Here is a 14,598-nt window from a genome sequence, read left to right on the forward strand (position 1 = left end):
AATCCATCTTTCCTCTAAAGTGTTTATAAGACTTGTGACTACCCATTATAGACATACAACACAATTCAAATATTCAAGCCATCTCAGAGGGACTAAACATTAAACAAAATTTTCTCTTACTCATATTTGTCAATTAAACACCAATTGTGATTGTGACCAATTTACTTTATGTTCTTTTAGTTTACAGAGGAAGAAAAATTTAAATAAAAAACAAAGGAATATATTTCCACTTATTTCTTGAACAATGTAGCAAACATTAACATTTAAAATGCTTAATTCTACCACATTTAATCATCAAATTAAGGATGCACTAAAATTACTTGTTTAAAGACAAAAAAAGATGTAAGTCCACAAACATACATTATTGTGAAGTGTGGTAATAATTTTATATATTCAGCACTGTAGAAATTTTTTTTTTTTTTAGTTGGAATCTTGCTCTGTCGCCAGGGTAGAGTGCAGTGGTGTGATCCCGGCTCACTGCAACCTCCGCCTCCCAGGTTCAAGAGATTCTCCTGCTTCAGCAGCCCATGTAACTGAGACTACAGGTATGCACCACCACACACAGCTAATTTTTGTATTTTTAGTAGAGACACGGTTTCACCATGTTGGTCAGGATGGTCTTGATCTCTGGACCTTGTGATCTGCCCACCTCCACTTCCCAAATTGCTGAGATTACAAAGGTGAGCCACCACCCTCAGCCAGAATTATTTTTAGTAACAGTTTGACCTTTTTTTTTTTTTTTTAACTTTTATTTTAACATTTATTCTAGGTTAATTTTAAGAGTTAGAAAATGTATCTCTAAGTGTTTATCCAAGGAGTTTTCAAGCTGTGGTCTCTGGATCAGATGCCTCATGATTACCTGAAAACTCATTAATTTTGCAAATTTTCAGGTGCCAACAAAGGTGACCAACTCGTCCTGGCTTGCCAGACACATTCCCCATTTCAGCACTAAATGTCCGGCTTCCTGGAAATCCCCTCATTAAAAGGAAAACTAGTATAACTAGCTTCCCTAGGTCCCCACATCAGACCTACCAAATCAAAAACTCTTTCAGGGAAGGAAAGAACTTACATATTTGTGTTTTATTAAGCTCTTCAAGTGATTATGATACATATTAGAGTTTAAGAACTATTGATTTACTATAGGCAGAAAAAGTTAAAAAAAAAAGTAACTGGCACACTCCCCTTATAAGATTGATTCTCCAAACTTAACTTTTACATATAAATGGATTTTAATCTGTAGTTATAGTTTTGAAGTTTAATGGGACTTAACTGCACAGATAGATATTTCCTTAAAAAATACATAAGAGATACCCGAATTACTACTCTATCAAACTTTTATTCTTAATTGTATCTAAAGAATTAGTCTTGTCTTTTTATTACATTTTATTCACACTTACCTTTATTAATTTTTAACTCTTTTTCCTTCCTTAGGATCTTGTTTTGGTCTAGCAGATCGAGCAAACTGCTAATAATTTAAAATTAAGGTTTCCTTCATGAATATGCAAGTAATCTTTTCTAAATAATTCTCAAAAACGTTCTAATGTATGGTGAGAGTATGGTTTTTTAATTTACCTTGAGTGTCTCCTGACTCCATGACTTGAGAGGAAATTAATAATTAACTTTTCCTTTATAATCATTATTTTTTATACCTGGGCCTTTGCTTCTTTACCTATCTTGCTGATTTCTAGTTTGCAAACTGCATTGATTACTAAAAGCAAGATGGTTAATCAATGATATACTCTGGTTATTAAAATTCTCATGTAGAAATATAAATTACAATAAAATGATAAAATGAATTAGTTCTTTTATGACTCCAAATGTACTTCTGGATACTCTAGTCTCTTCGTATAACTGTGTACTTTTGAGCTGCATAAGCAAAACACTTAAAACTTGGCTAAAATTGAACAACTTCATGCTGCTGAAGCTCCTTTACTAAAAATCTAAGTAACACTGTCATTTGACTCAGTAAGGTGGGTTTAACTGTAACTAAATGAATATCTACTGCTAGAATGCCAATTGTAGAAATTTCTAAAGGGTAACACAAAAATTAATTTCAGTTATACCCTTCTAAAAATTATAGTTTTGAAATAGATGGATTTAAAGGATACAACCACCATGGGTTTTCCAAATAGTACATATCCGTTAGCTTCCTTTAAGGCTTTTGCTGCTGCTTTTTCATTAGGAAGTCCAATGAAAGCTTGTCCTTTCATACGACCTTCTTTCATCAAACGTATATCAAACCTAGAAGGAAGAAAAGAGCTTTGATTCAAAGAATGTTAGTTTCAATGATGTGAATGAAAATATGTTGAACAATTTAAAATGTTGCTATTTCAAATAAAAGTGACTAAAACATTTGATAGGCACGTCAATTATTCAGTTTTCTAAAAATGTATTTCATGTTCTTGCACTAAAACTGATTCTACAAGTAGCTAGTATTTGTTTAAGATGTATTTTTAACTATTCTCAACTATCATAAAAATATGTGATTTAAAAATTATACTACTAGTAATTAGAAAAGCAAACTTCCCATTTTTTTTTTTTTTTTTTTTTTGAGACGGAGTCTTGCTCTGTCACCCAGGTTGGAGTGCAGTGGTGCAATCTCGGCTCACTGCAAGCTCTGCCTCCTGGGTTCATGCCATTCTCCTGCCACAGCCTCCGGAGTAGCTGGACTACAGGTGACCACCACCACGTCCGGCTAATTTTTTGTATTTTTCGTAGATACGGGGCTTCACTGTGTTAGCCAGGATGGTCTCTGTCTCCTGACCTTGTGATCCACCTGCCTTGGCCTCCCAAAGTGCTGGGATGACAGGCATGAACCACAGTGCCTGGCTGCAAACTTCTTCAATTATTATTTATCTCAATTTTTTAAGTTCCTTACAATCTGGCACTACCTGCTCAAGTGATTAAAAAGAAACAAAACAAAACAAAAAAACACTATATAAAGAAGAATGGAAAAATAGAAAGGATTAACAACCAGTTATAAGCAATTATAGAATTCATTATATTATGTTTTTTAAATTAATTAATTAATTTATTTAATTTTTGATACATTTATTTGTTTTTTCAGCCTGCTCAGTTGCCCAGGCTGGAATGCAGTGGCGTAATATTGGCTCACTGCAACCTCCACCTCCTGAGTTTAAGTAATTCTCCTTCATCAGCCCCCCAGGTAGCTGGGATTATAAGCGTCTGCCACCACACCTGGCTAATTTTTGTATTTTTAGTAGAGATAGGGTTTCATTATGTAGACCAGGCTGGTCTTAATTCTTGACCTCAAGTGATCCCACCCACTATGGCCTCCCAATGTGCTGGGATTACAGGCGTGAGCCACTACACCCGGCCTAGAGTTCATTATATTATTATAAGCAATTACAGAACTTCGAAGTAGAAAGGAACCTCAGTGATTATCTACTCAAAACCATAAATTTGCAGGTGATGTCTAGAGACAGTGAGTGACTCTTCAAAGCAGATAGCTAAGATCTAAAGTCAGAAACACAAACCAAATTTTTAACTTCCTAATATAGTGATCTATTCCATAGTGTATTCATTTTTTTGAAATTTTTGAAAGAAAATCAAACGCTACTTAGAAAAATCAGATTGTAATTTACAACTGAAATATTACCTAATATTTAGTCTATGAGACTACCAAAATAATACAACATAAAAAACTATCAAAAAATGCAGTAAATTATTATTTTTTTCTTATAATCATTACTCAAAGATGGCAACCAAGAAAAAGACCTAGCATTTTGCATGACCAGCAAAAGAAAAAATATTTTGGCATCCTGATAAGAGGTATTTGCTCCTAATGAATATAGAGAATTGTAAAACATGGTTCCATTTGTGTATACCTATCTAAAAAAACACATAGGCCAGATAAGATTTTTAAAGTATTGATGTCACTTGAAGATTAAAACAAAACTTAGTTACAGTCACTTCTTTATTTTATCTGCACTCAAAAGCCTCTTACCTTATCCTTTCTACTTCTTCTTACTTTTAATTTATATGACAGGGAGTCTTTCATACTTTGGAATTAACAAATACAGTATTGTAAAGAATGAAATTCTAACTCCAAACATTAGCTGATATGGTTTGGTTCTGTGTCCCCAAATCTCATTTGAATTGTAACTCCTACATTCCCATGTGTCATGGGAGGAATGCTGTTACAGGTGACTAAATTATACGGGTGGGTCTTTCTTGTGTTCTCGTGATAGTAAATGAGCCTCACAAGGTTTGATGGTTTTAAAATAAAGAGATTGGTGGTATTTTGCCCCTGACCTAGAGATTTATGGAATTTTGAACTTGAGAGAGATGATTTAGGGTATCTGTTGGAAGAAATCTCTAAGCAGCAAAGCATTCAAGAGGTGATTTGGGTGCTATTAAAGGCATACAGTTTTAAAAGTAAACACCATAAAAGTTCAGAAGTTTTGCAGTCTGACAATGCAACAGAAAAGAAAGAGAAGAAATTCAAGCCAGCTGTAGTAGAAATCTGCATAAGTAATGATGAACCCGATGTTAATCCCCAAGAAAATGATGAAAATGTCTCCAGGGCATGTTAGAGGTCTCATGGGAGCCCCTCCCATCACCTGAGGCCTAGGAAGGAAAAGTGATTTCTAGGGCCGGGCCCAGGGTACCTGTGGTGTGTGCAGCCTAGGGACTTGGTGCTCTGCCTCCCAGACACTTAAGTTGTGGTTGAAAGGGGCCAACATAGAGCTTGGGTGGTAGCTTCAGAGGGTGCAAACCTCAAGCCTTAGCAGATCCCACATGGTGATGAGCCTGGCAGTGCACAGATGTCAAGAATTGGGGTTTCGGAGCCTCCACCTGGATTTCAGAGGATATATGGAAATGCCTGGAAGTCCAGGCAGAAGTTTGCTGCAGGGATGGGGCTCTCATGAGCTAAGGAAGCGCAGAAGGAAAATGTGGGGTTGGGGTCCCCACACACGAGTTGCTACTAAGAGCACCACCTAGTGGAGCTGTGGTAAGAGGGCCACCGTCCTCCAGACCCCAGAATGGTAGATCCACTGACAGCTTGCACCATGCACCTGGAAAAGCTGCAGACACTCAATGCCAGCCCATGAAAGCAACGGGACGGAGGCTGTACTCTGCAAAGTCACAGGAGTGGAGCTGCCATGGGAACCCAACTCTTGCATCAGCATGACCCGAATATGAGAAACGGAATCAAAGGAGATCCTTGGAGCTTTAAGATTTGATTGCCCCGCTGGATTCTGGATTTGCACAAGGGCTGTAGCCCCTCTGGTTTGGATGATTTCTCCAGGGCCCATAGCATCCTTGTTTTGGCCAATTTCTCCCATTTGGAATGGCTGTATTTACCCAATGCCTGTACCCCCATTGTATCTAGGAAGTAAGTAACTTGCTTTCAATTTTACAGGCTCCTAGGCAAAAGGGACTTGCCTTGTTTCCAATGAGACTCTGGACTGTGGGCTTTTGAATTAATGCTGAAATGAGCTGAGACTTTGGGGGACTGTTGGGAAGGCAGGATTCATTTTGAAATGTAAGGACATGAGATTTGGGAGGGGTGGGAGCAGAATGATATGGTTTGACTCTGTGTCCCCACCCAAATCTCATCTTGAATTGTAACTCCCACAATTCCCATGTGTAGTGGGAGGAACTCTGTGGGAGGTGACTGAATTATAGGAGTGGGTCTTTCTTGCACTGTTCTCGTGGTAGTGAAGGAGTCTCAAGATCTAATGGTTTTAAAAAAAAAATAGGAGTTTGCCTGCACAAGCTGTCTTTTTGCCTGCTACCAGCCACATAAAATGTGACTTGCTCCTCCTTGCCTTCTGCCATGATTGTGAGGCTTCCCTGGCTTCATGGAACTGAGAGTTTTCTATTAAACCTCTTTCCTTTGTAAATTGCCCATTCTCAGGTATGTCTTTATCAGCAGTGTGAAAACAGACTAACACATTAGCTTTTAAAACATTTATAAATCACCACCCTCTCTTTTGCTTTCACAAAACTGGAAGCCTTGCTCAATGAAGTTCTTTAAAAGATGATACTTTACTGTCAGAGTAAGAATCTAAAAAGTTTTGCCACACTGCTATATATTCCTGGATGATTCATTGAAAGAATCGTTTTCAAATCACAGAAACACAAATTCATGAGTCCTACCCATGAAACCTAGAAAATCAGACTCTCCCTACCCATGAAACCTAGAAAATCAGACTCTCTGCAGGTGGACCTATAAAACTGTTTTTCCAGGCTCTTCAGGTGATTCTTGTGCAATGTTAAAGTCTGAGAACCATGTATTTAGAGAGAAGATTAAGGTCAGAATGTATCACAGGCCTGTTTCTGCAAAGAGTTTTATTAGAACACAGCCATGAATATTCATTCAGGTTTTATGGCTGCCTTCATAATACAACTACAAAACTGAGTAGTTCCAACAGACACAGTATGGTCTGCAACAAAATAAAAATATTAAATTTTTACTATCTGCCCATTTACAGAAAAAGTTTGCTAATTCCTATTCTAGACATCTTAAAAGATCAATTGTGCAACAGCACAGACCAATTTTTTCATATAATTTTTATCTCTAAAAGGAAAATGATGGAATTAAAATAGTAAATTTGTAACAGATAAAAACAAAACATAATTTAAGATTATATTTGACTGTCACTTACATGATCCGCTGTGTTTCTGATGAAAAGTCAACATATCTTCCAAAAATATATTTAAGGTCCTAGAATTTCAATACGAAGAAGACAAATAAAGCCAGGGGAAAATAAAAAAAAAACTGTTAATAAATAAATAAATACATAAATACATCAATAGAAGAGGTCATACTGGACTAAGGTTTTAATCTGACTGGTGGCCTTTCAAAAGGGAAAACTGGGACACAGACACTCACAAAGGGAGTACGCTATGTACAAAGGCAGAAATTGTGATGACGCTGCCACAAGCCAAGGAAGGTGAAAGATCGCCAGCTTCTGCATACCAGCAGAAGCTATGGGAGAGGCACAGAACAGATCCTTCACTCAAAGCCTTGAGAATGAACTAATCCTGCCACACTTTTGCCTTCAGTTTGCCTCCAGAAATGTGAGACAACACATCTCTGTTGTTTCAGCCACTTAGCCCTAGGAAATTAATACATACTCCAAACTCTGTCTCAGTATTTACTGCCAGAGAAATCAAGCTATGAGAATATTATTTTAACAAAAAATTAACCTGAAAATACTAAACAATAATTTGTCATGTCCTGAAGCACAGTAAAAACAAAAAACAAAAAACAACAACAAAAAAACACATTCTTAAAGGTAGTTTCACACAGATTTTAACACACCAAGTATAAAACCTCAAATTATTTTCATTTACATGAAAAAAAATCAATTTATACCTACCTTTTCTTGAACATGTTTAGCTAAATTCTTTACATAAATTCTACAGTTTGGTTCACCAGGTTCATAACTTCTGAAAACTGAAAGTGTTTCCATTTCTTATTAAAAAACAAAAACAAAGATATAAAATTAAAATATTTTAACCAAGTTTTTAAATATAATTTTCATATTCAAATATAACTGTTAAATAGAGAAATTAAGCTTTATGAAAATGTTAAAACTATAAAATTAGTAACAATGTTACAAATGGGTTTAAATATACTCACTGAAAATCTGAATTGATTATATAAAAAACTTTTTATATATAAAACTTTTAAGTTTTTATATATATAAAAAACTTGTTTAAAAAATTTCAGACTTCTAGAGTTACTAAAATTTGGCCAATAAAATATCTACTATTAAAACTCCATTAAGATGAGTCATGTTATAAAAAAAGAGTAAAGTATATATGCTAATTGATTTGGGTAATTATTTTGCTTAAAGTGAATTTCCCAAACCATCAGCCACCTCCATATTTAAATGCAAGAATGAAGTAAGCACAATATCAGGCATCTCTGCAGGTGGGCCTATAAAACTGTTTTTCCAGGCTCTCCAGGTGATTGTTGTGCAATGACAAACCATGGCCTAAGAACCCCTGTATAGCTCCTCTCATTTAATGTCAGTAGTCTGTTATAGAAAATCAGATAGATGTTTTGTGTAAAAATCCTAGCTGGAAGTCTATTTCCCATTACTGTAGGAAAAATTATGTACTACATATCAATGTAAAGCCTCTAAATATTTTCTGACAATATACTAAAACAGTAAAAGTCTTTGAGAAGTAGAAAACTATCATGTTAGGATATAAAATCCTAAAATCATAGATTTCTGATCACCATTTTTTTTTTACAATCGCTTTGTATGTATCTCAGACACAGTATTTGTGACAGTCTTTCGGCTGCATTTGGAATATATAACCCCAGACTTGTAGGGCACACTGACTTATTTTAAATGACACATAAAAGTTTTAGGAATGAAAACAAAAATGTTTCCCAAATATAGACTGGAAACACTGTATGGAAAGAAATGTTCCCTCCACCATAAAGTATGAGTATTAAAAAAAAACAGAAGAAGTGATTACAAACATTAATCCGAGAGATGTTCTAAAGTATGTGCCTTAAATTAAGGTAAATGGCATGATAGATTTGTTTTGTTTCTGTAAAGTCAAAGATATGTAAAATGGAATATGTGCTTAGTTTATTTCGTGATATTACCTTCTCTAGAAATTCTGCCCTTTTCCAATTCCCTTCTGGAAATACATTCTGATGGCATTTCATCAGAGTCTTCTTTAATCTCCTCTGCGATGTCCAAATTAGGTTTGGGGAAGATTTTTCCAAATCCTATATTGGATGCATCAACTTCAGTAGCAGGTAAATCTAAGAGTTAAATGTTAACATTAACCATAAGAATCTCTCCTTTAAAAACAGTTTCTGCCCCTTCCCCCCAGTTTATATTTAATAATATATCTTTAGGCACTAAAATTCTTTGGTATTTCTGAATATACTGAAAGAGGCATATGTAAACATTTTCTATAAAGGTTCAAATAGTAAAAAAATTGTGTTAAAGGGTGACTAGCCATGAAATAAGAAAAATGTATAAAAAGAAAAATGTTAAATACATGCACAAAAAAGGAGCTACCTGAAAAGGCACTACATTCACACTCACCATCCAAGACAGGAATGAAAACTAGTCACAGTTTTTCACTCACTATGTTTGCAATACTTACTAGAATTCTATCCTATATTCACACAAGTGCTCAAAGATATATGTGCAAAGACATATTCCACTATTTTCTATAATAGTAAAAGAAGGGAAACAACCTCCACTTCTATGAAAAAAGCATGATAAAATATTGACAAAATTATATTACGGGCTACTATACAGCTAAAAAATGTAAAGTATATGATTATATTTTGACATAGTAAGCTACCCCAAACTAGATTGTAAACTTCAAAAAAGAGACCATGGCAAACTTGTCCATGGAGGCTGCTAGATAACAAACTTTCAACAAGTCACTACTGAGTGAATGATAAATACCATCAAAACATAACGTTCATTTAAAAAATAAGATAGAAATGTGTTCATACATGTACAGGATAAGGTCTGGAAGGATACACACACGCGCGCACACACACACACACACACACGTACATATATACACATACCAAATTGCTAACGGTATTTGCCTTTAGGTAGTAGGACAGAGGAGAGTGAGGTTTGAGGTGTTAACTTTTTAACAATTTTAATTTGTTTTGGTTACATTCCGATCAACTGGGATTATTTCAGAAATTTCAAAATAAAGACTTAAAGAACAAAAGAACACCATTATAACATCAAATTCGTGATTAAAACAAGCAAAAAAAATCTGTAATTTCAATACTTTTTTTTAAACTTAAGAATAGCTTTCTTGGCAACAATTGTCCATGTCTTTTGGAATAAAAATATATACATTTACATTAAGTCTACAACTCACAAAATAGTCACATTGCTTGTTTTCTAACCAATAATATTAGTATAATTACACTAATAAAACCATAGGCCACTACATGAAACAAGCAATGAAAAAGTCAATAAAATATACTACATTATATTTTTAGTGTAAACATCAGCAAAAAGCACTAAATTTCATTCTAGAAGTCATTATTAGCAAAGGGTAACAGTGACAATCTCGCCATTTACCATCAATTTCTGTTATACAAAAAAGTTGAAAGTGGATATTATTCCATGATTTTGAGGAAACACTAATTGCATATTTTAAATAAAGTTGACAAATACTAAAATACAAAACATTGTATGTAAAACTTAATTCTAACACAAAAAGTTGATTTCAGCATGTGAAATAACTAGAATATCCTTACCATGATTTTTTTGCTCACAATTTTGTTCCTTCTCTAAATCTTTCTTAAATGCAGCTGGCATGTCAGTAGATATATGGAATTCAATTCTTTTATTACCTACAGGTTGTGGTTGGTCAAATACATCTGAAGGTAACAGCACTGGATGTAAGCTGCTATTTAAAAACAATCATAGCATTAGTTTGTAATTGCAAATAAAATCCTGAGTAAAATATTATTTCAAGTTTAAATTCTAAAAGTTAACACTGACAAAGGATTCACTACACTTTTGATATTGAATGAAGAGAGTGACTTAGATTTATTAGTTTAATAAACTTTAATACTCTCATATAGGTACTAATAAATTATTAGTTTACACATGAAAAGACTGAGGTTCAGCAATGTTAATAATTTGTATAAGGTCATTTTGGAAATGACAGAGATTTGATGACTATTGATTCTAAACCCCAGGATATTTACCAATATGCAAAATAGTGCATTCTATGTTTGATATTTTAAACATATAGATAACACTAGATTTTGATGACTTAAAATTTAATAGTCACATTAAAACCATGAAAAGAAACAGAAGAAATATTAATAACTTATTATTTCTCATTATATCCAAAATATTATTTCTGCATATAATCAATATAAAAAGTTATCAAGATATTTTACATTATGTCTTCATACAATTTTAATATGGCTCACATTAATTTCTATTGTTCAGTGTCACTATAGAGATTCAAAGGGAAAAAAAGGTAAAATAATTTAAACATGTATAAAACAAGTATCCTTTTACTGACAACTTCCGGACCATAATAAAATGTGCAAAACACAGTGGAAAGGTAACTTATATCTACTAACATTCTTGGATAACTATGGCTTGACCCTTATCCCAAATCTGCAAATTCCTTAGGAAGTTTATTACAAGATAAAGTAGTGCAAAAGGAATTCTTAATTTTTAAAAATATCAATGACATTCCAATGGCTTCTTCAATAAATTCAAACTTCACAGCCTAACATTTAGGGAAGGTTTCAAATCCTTCTAGCTTTCTCTTTCATTGTTTCTATTCCTATTCAATAAATTTTCTTACCTCTGGAAACTTTCCTTTTATTCTTCCATTCACATAGGTTACAGTTTCCCTGCCTAATTTTTGTCTCTCCTCCTTAAAGGGCCAGCTCAAATGTCTCCTCTCTCTCTTACAACCTTTCCAAATTTCTCAACTGGCTGTGGCCTCTCTTTTCTCACAACCTTTTAGTTCTTAGTTTATATTTTCTATGTCATGTATTATAAATGCTAATACAATAATCATCTGTGCATCTGGTTTATTATCCTTAAGACTATTAACTCCCTGTTTGAAAAGACAGCATTAAACTTTAGAAGCATGCTTTAAACTACACACAATATTTAGCAGAGAACCTTACCATACATTCAACAAATACTTAAAGGCACTCTGGTGGGTCCTGTGTGCCAAGAAAAGATATGTGAATTTTTATCTGCTGGGTACTTTTTAAATAAAAAATGTCTGATATCAGGTGATGGAGTTAAGAGAAACTAAATAACTGTAATATAAACATACTCCATGCTTACATTAGTGACATTATTCACTAATATATTACACTAGTGACAGTAATGTCACTAACAAAACTATAAATGCACAAGGAGAAAGAGCAAAGAAATGGTAAAAGGAAAGTAAATGAATTTTGTTTTGGATAATATCCTAAGTGCCTATAAGAAATTCTGAGTCTGCAGACAGGAAGCTGGAAGAAAATACATGAAGGCTTAGGACAGAGAAGAGAGTACTGGTCAACTGTGAGAGAACTATGAATATTTATAAATTTGGCAACTAGGAAGCCAATGGTAAACCAAGAACATTGAAAGGAAACAAATGCCAGCTTGAAGAATGATGTGAATTAAGCAAATAAACAAAGTATATACAAACAACCCTCATTTCATAGTTCAAATAAAATTACCTGTGTGAAGGACACAAAGGTGTATTCAACATATCCTTTATTTTTCTCTTTTTTCTCACATGGCGCTGCTTTATTGTTTTTGGTCTTTTGGGCTGAAGATTTGCTAGTTCCATTAATTTGTTCATTCTACAATGAGGAGAGGAATGATAAACAAAATTTCCTTTCTAGAACTATAGCTATTTACCACTGTTTCTATTAAAGTTAAATTTGTATTTTGGTATATAATTTAAATTTTAAAATGTTTTACTTATATCAAATATACAGAACACCATCAATTAAGAGATAATCAATTTGATAAAAGCTCAAATACTAAATTGCCTTGCTCAGCTTTCATCTTACTTGGAAAAAATTAAAAATAGACTTAATTACATGTTATCAATTTTTAAAACATATGTCTCATCATAAGCAGTTGCCCAAATAAAATGGTTGAACTTCAATGCCAAACAGTTGAACAAGATACAATAATAAAATTGATATAATATTAATGTTCTTAAATGATTTTTATTCATACTCTAATTATTAAACAGAGCCCAGACTGAAATATGTCATTTAAAAGCTTTTTGTGCATAACTGTTGCAAATCAATCATCCTATAAACAAGGTAACTTAAATTACTTGAGAACAGTTTTCAAATCCTGTACTATGCTCTGAAGTAGTTTCAGGAAGTGATAACACCTTGTACATAGCTTTTCTCTATTAAGAGTATGAATATTTAATATTAAAGATAGATCTTGTCTAGGTATTTCTGTAACATCTACAGAGCAGGAACTTGAAAACCGTTAGTCCCAGCTCTACTTCTCAGGGTTGTATTTGTAAAATTTGAAAGCAAAATAAATATATGCACATAACAAAATACAAAAGAGAGGATGGAGGGTATTGTTCAAATAAGCTTTAAACCTTTTTCCCTGAGGAAAAATGAAAACATATGCTATAAATTTTTAAACCCTTTTTAAAAACCACGGTTTACTAAAAACTTTATGAAAAAATTTAGTTATTCACAGTATATGTCTACATTTATAAATTGCTGACTCAAAGTACACCGAGCCTCTACAAGAGTGCTAGACATATAGTCAGTAATCAATAATTATTTGCTAAATAAATGAATAGTACAGGTTGAGCACTCCTTATCCAAAATGGTTGGAACCAGAATTACATCGGTTTTGTAATATTTGCATATACATGAGATCTCTTGGGGATGAGACACAACTCTAAACACAAAATTCATTTACGTTTCATATACAACTTATACACAAAAGATGAAGATAATTTTATATAATATTCCTAATAATTTTGTACATGAAATAAAGTTTGTGTACATGGAAACATCAGAAAGCAAAAGTGTTGGCTGGACACGGTGGCTCACACCTATAATCCCAGCACTTTGGGAGGACCAGGAGGGTGGGTCACTTGAGCCCAGGATTTTGAGACCAGCCTGTGCAACATGGTGAAACCCTATCACTACAAAAATACGAAAAATATTAACCAGGTGTGATAGCACATGCTTGTAGTCCCAGCTACTGGGACTGATGCGGGCAGACTGCTTGAGCCCGGGAGGCTGAGCATGCAGTAGGCCATGATTACATCACTGCACTCCAGTTAGGGCAAAAGAGTAAGACCCTGCCTTAAAAAGAAAAAAGAGAGAAAGAAAACAAGCAAAGGTGTCACTAAGCCAGCCATATGTGGTATCATACTGGTACTCAAAAAATTTCAGAGTTTGAAGCATTCTGGATTTCAGATTTAGTTTAGAGGTACTCAACCTGTACCATTTTTGTTTTGTTTAGGTGTTATTACATTTCCTGAAGATAACAGAGAAGCATGAAACTAGAGCTTGGTACATGCAAAGGCTATGTTCTCTCTCAGGACTCAAGATGAATTACTGTTAGAATTCCACACTACATCCTTTAATGGAAACCTAAGTAAACAAACAAAAAAGGGTTTGGCCAGTTTACTATAGCATTTCTAATTACTATCATTATTTTTATAAAGAAAGTGAAGTTCACAGAGGTTAAGTAATTAAACCAGAGTTAACACTCTATACTATTCTTTTTCTTTTAGCAACAAGTTAAAGTAACCATCTATCAGGAACTGCCAGCTTCCCTAAACGTCTCTATCTAAGACAGATACTGTATTCACTCCCATTTTGTAGTTTCAGCCCCATCTATGCTTTGATTGTAACTCTTTCCTTACAAAGAGAATACACTGCACATTGTACCACTACTTAGGTGGACACTGATTCAGTCAAATTGCAATTATTTGTGTATGTTGCTCAGAGTCTCTGCTTGGGTTCTGCCTCATGCCAACCACTCATTCCTCCTATATACCACTTCTTTTATGCATAGTCACCTAAGATTTCGATCATTTTACCATCAGAGTCCTGCAGATAGGGGTTGACAAACTACAGCT

General features: G+C 34.0%; 1 protein-coding gene across 4 annotated transcripts in view; it reads right to left on the reverse strand.

Annotated features, from left to right (window-relative positions):
- The window catches only part of RNPC3 (RNA binding region (RNP1, RRM) containing 3), a 31,676-nt gene that overhangs the window by 2,583 nt on the left and 14,495 nt on the right, over window positions 1-14,598 (reverse strand). For 3 of the 4 annotated variants that reach the window (XR_005240373.2, XM_007977782.3, XM_037998122.2), the window contains exons 8-14: window positions 12,197-12,322; window positions 10,244-10,395; window positions 8,600-8,761; window positions 7,353-7,447; window positions 6,636-6,694; window positions 2,109-2,241; window positions 1,398-1,465 (exon numbers count right to left, since the gene is read on the reverse strand). Coding sequence is in view for 3 of the 4 variants with exons in the window: in XM_007977782.3 (XP_007975973.3) it covers window positions 1,403-1,465; window positions 2,109-2,241; window positions 6,636-6,694; window positions 7,353-7,447; window positions 8,600-8,761; window positions 10,244-10,395; window positions 12,197-12,322 (790 nt within the window). In the remaining variant the exon portion in view is untranslated. The remainder of the gene's footprint in view (window positions 1-1,397; window positions 1,466-2,108; window positions 2,242-6,635; window positions 6,695-7,352; window positions 7,448-8,599; window positions 8,762-10,243; window positions 10,396-12,196; window positions 12,323-14,598) is intronic. The other variant, XM_073008533.1, reaches the window with a different exon arrangement.

This window comes from Chlorocebus sabaeus, chromosome 20, assembly GCF_047675955.1.
Source record: "Chlorocebus sabaeus isolate Y175 chromosome 20, mChlSab1.0.hap1, whole genome shotgun sequence".
NCBI lineage: Eukaryota > Metazoa > Chordata > Mammalia > Primates > Cercopithecidae > Chlorocebus > Chlorocebus sabaeus.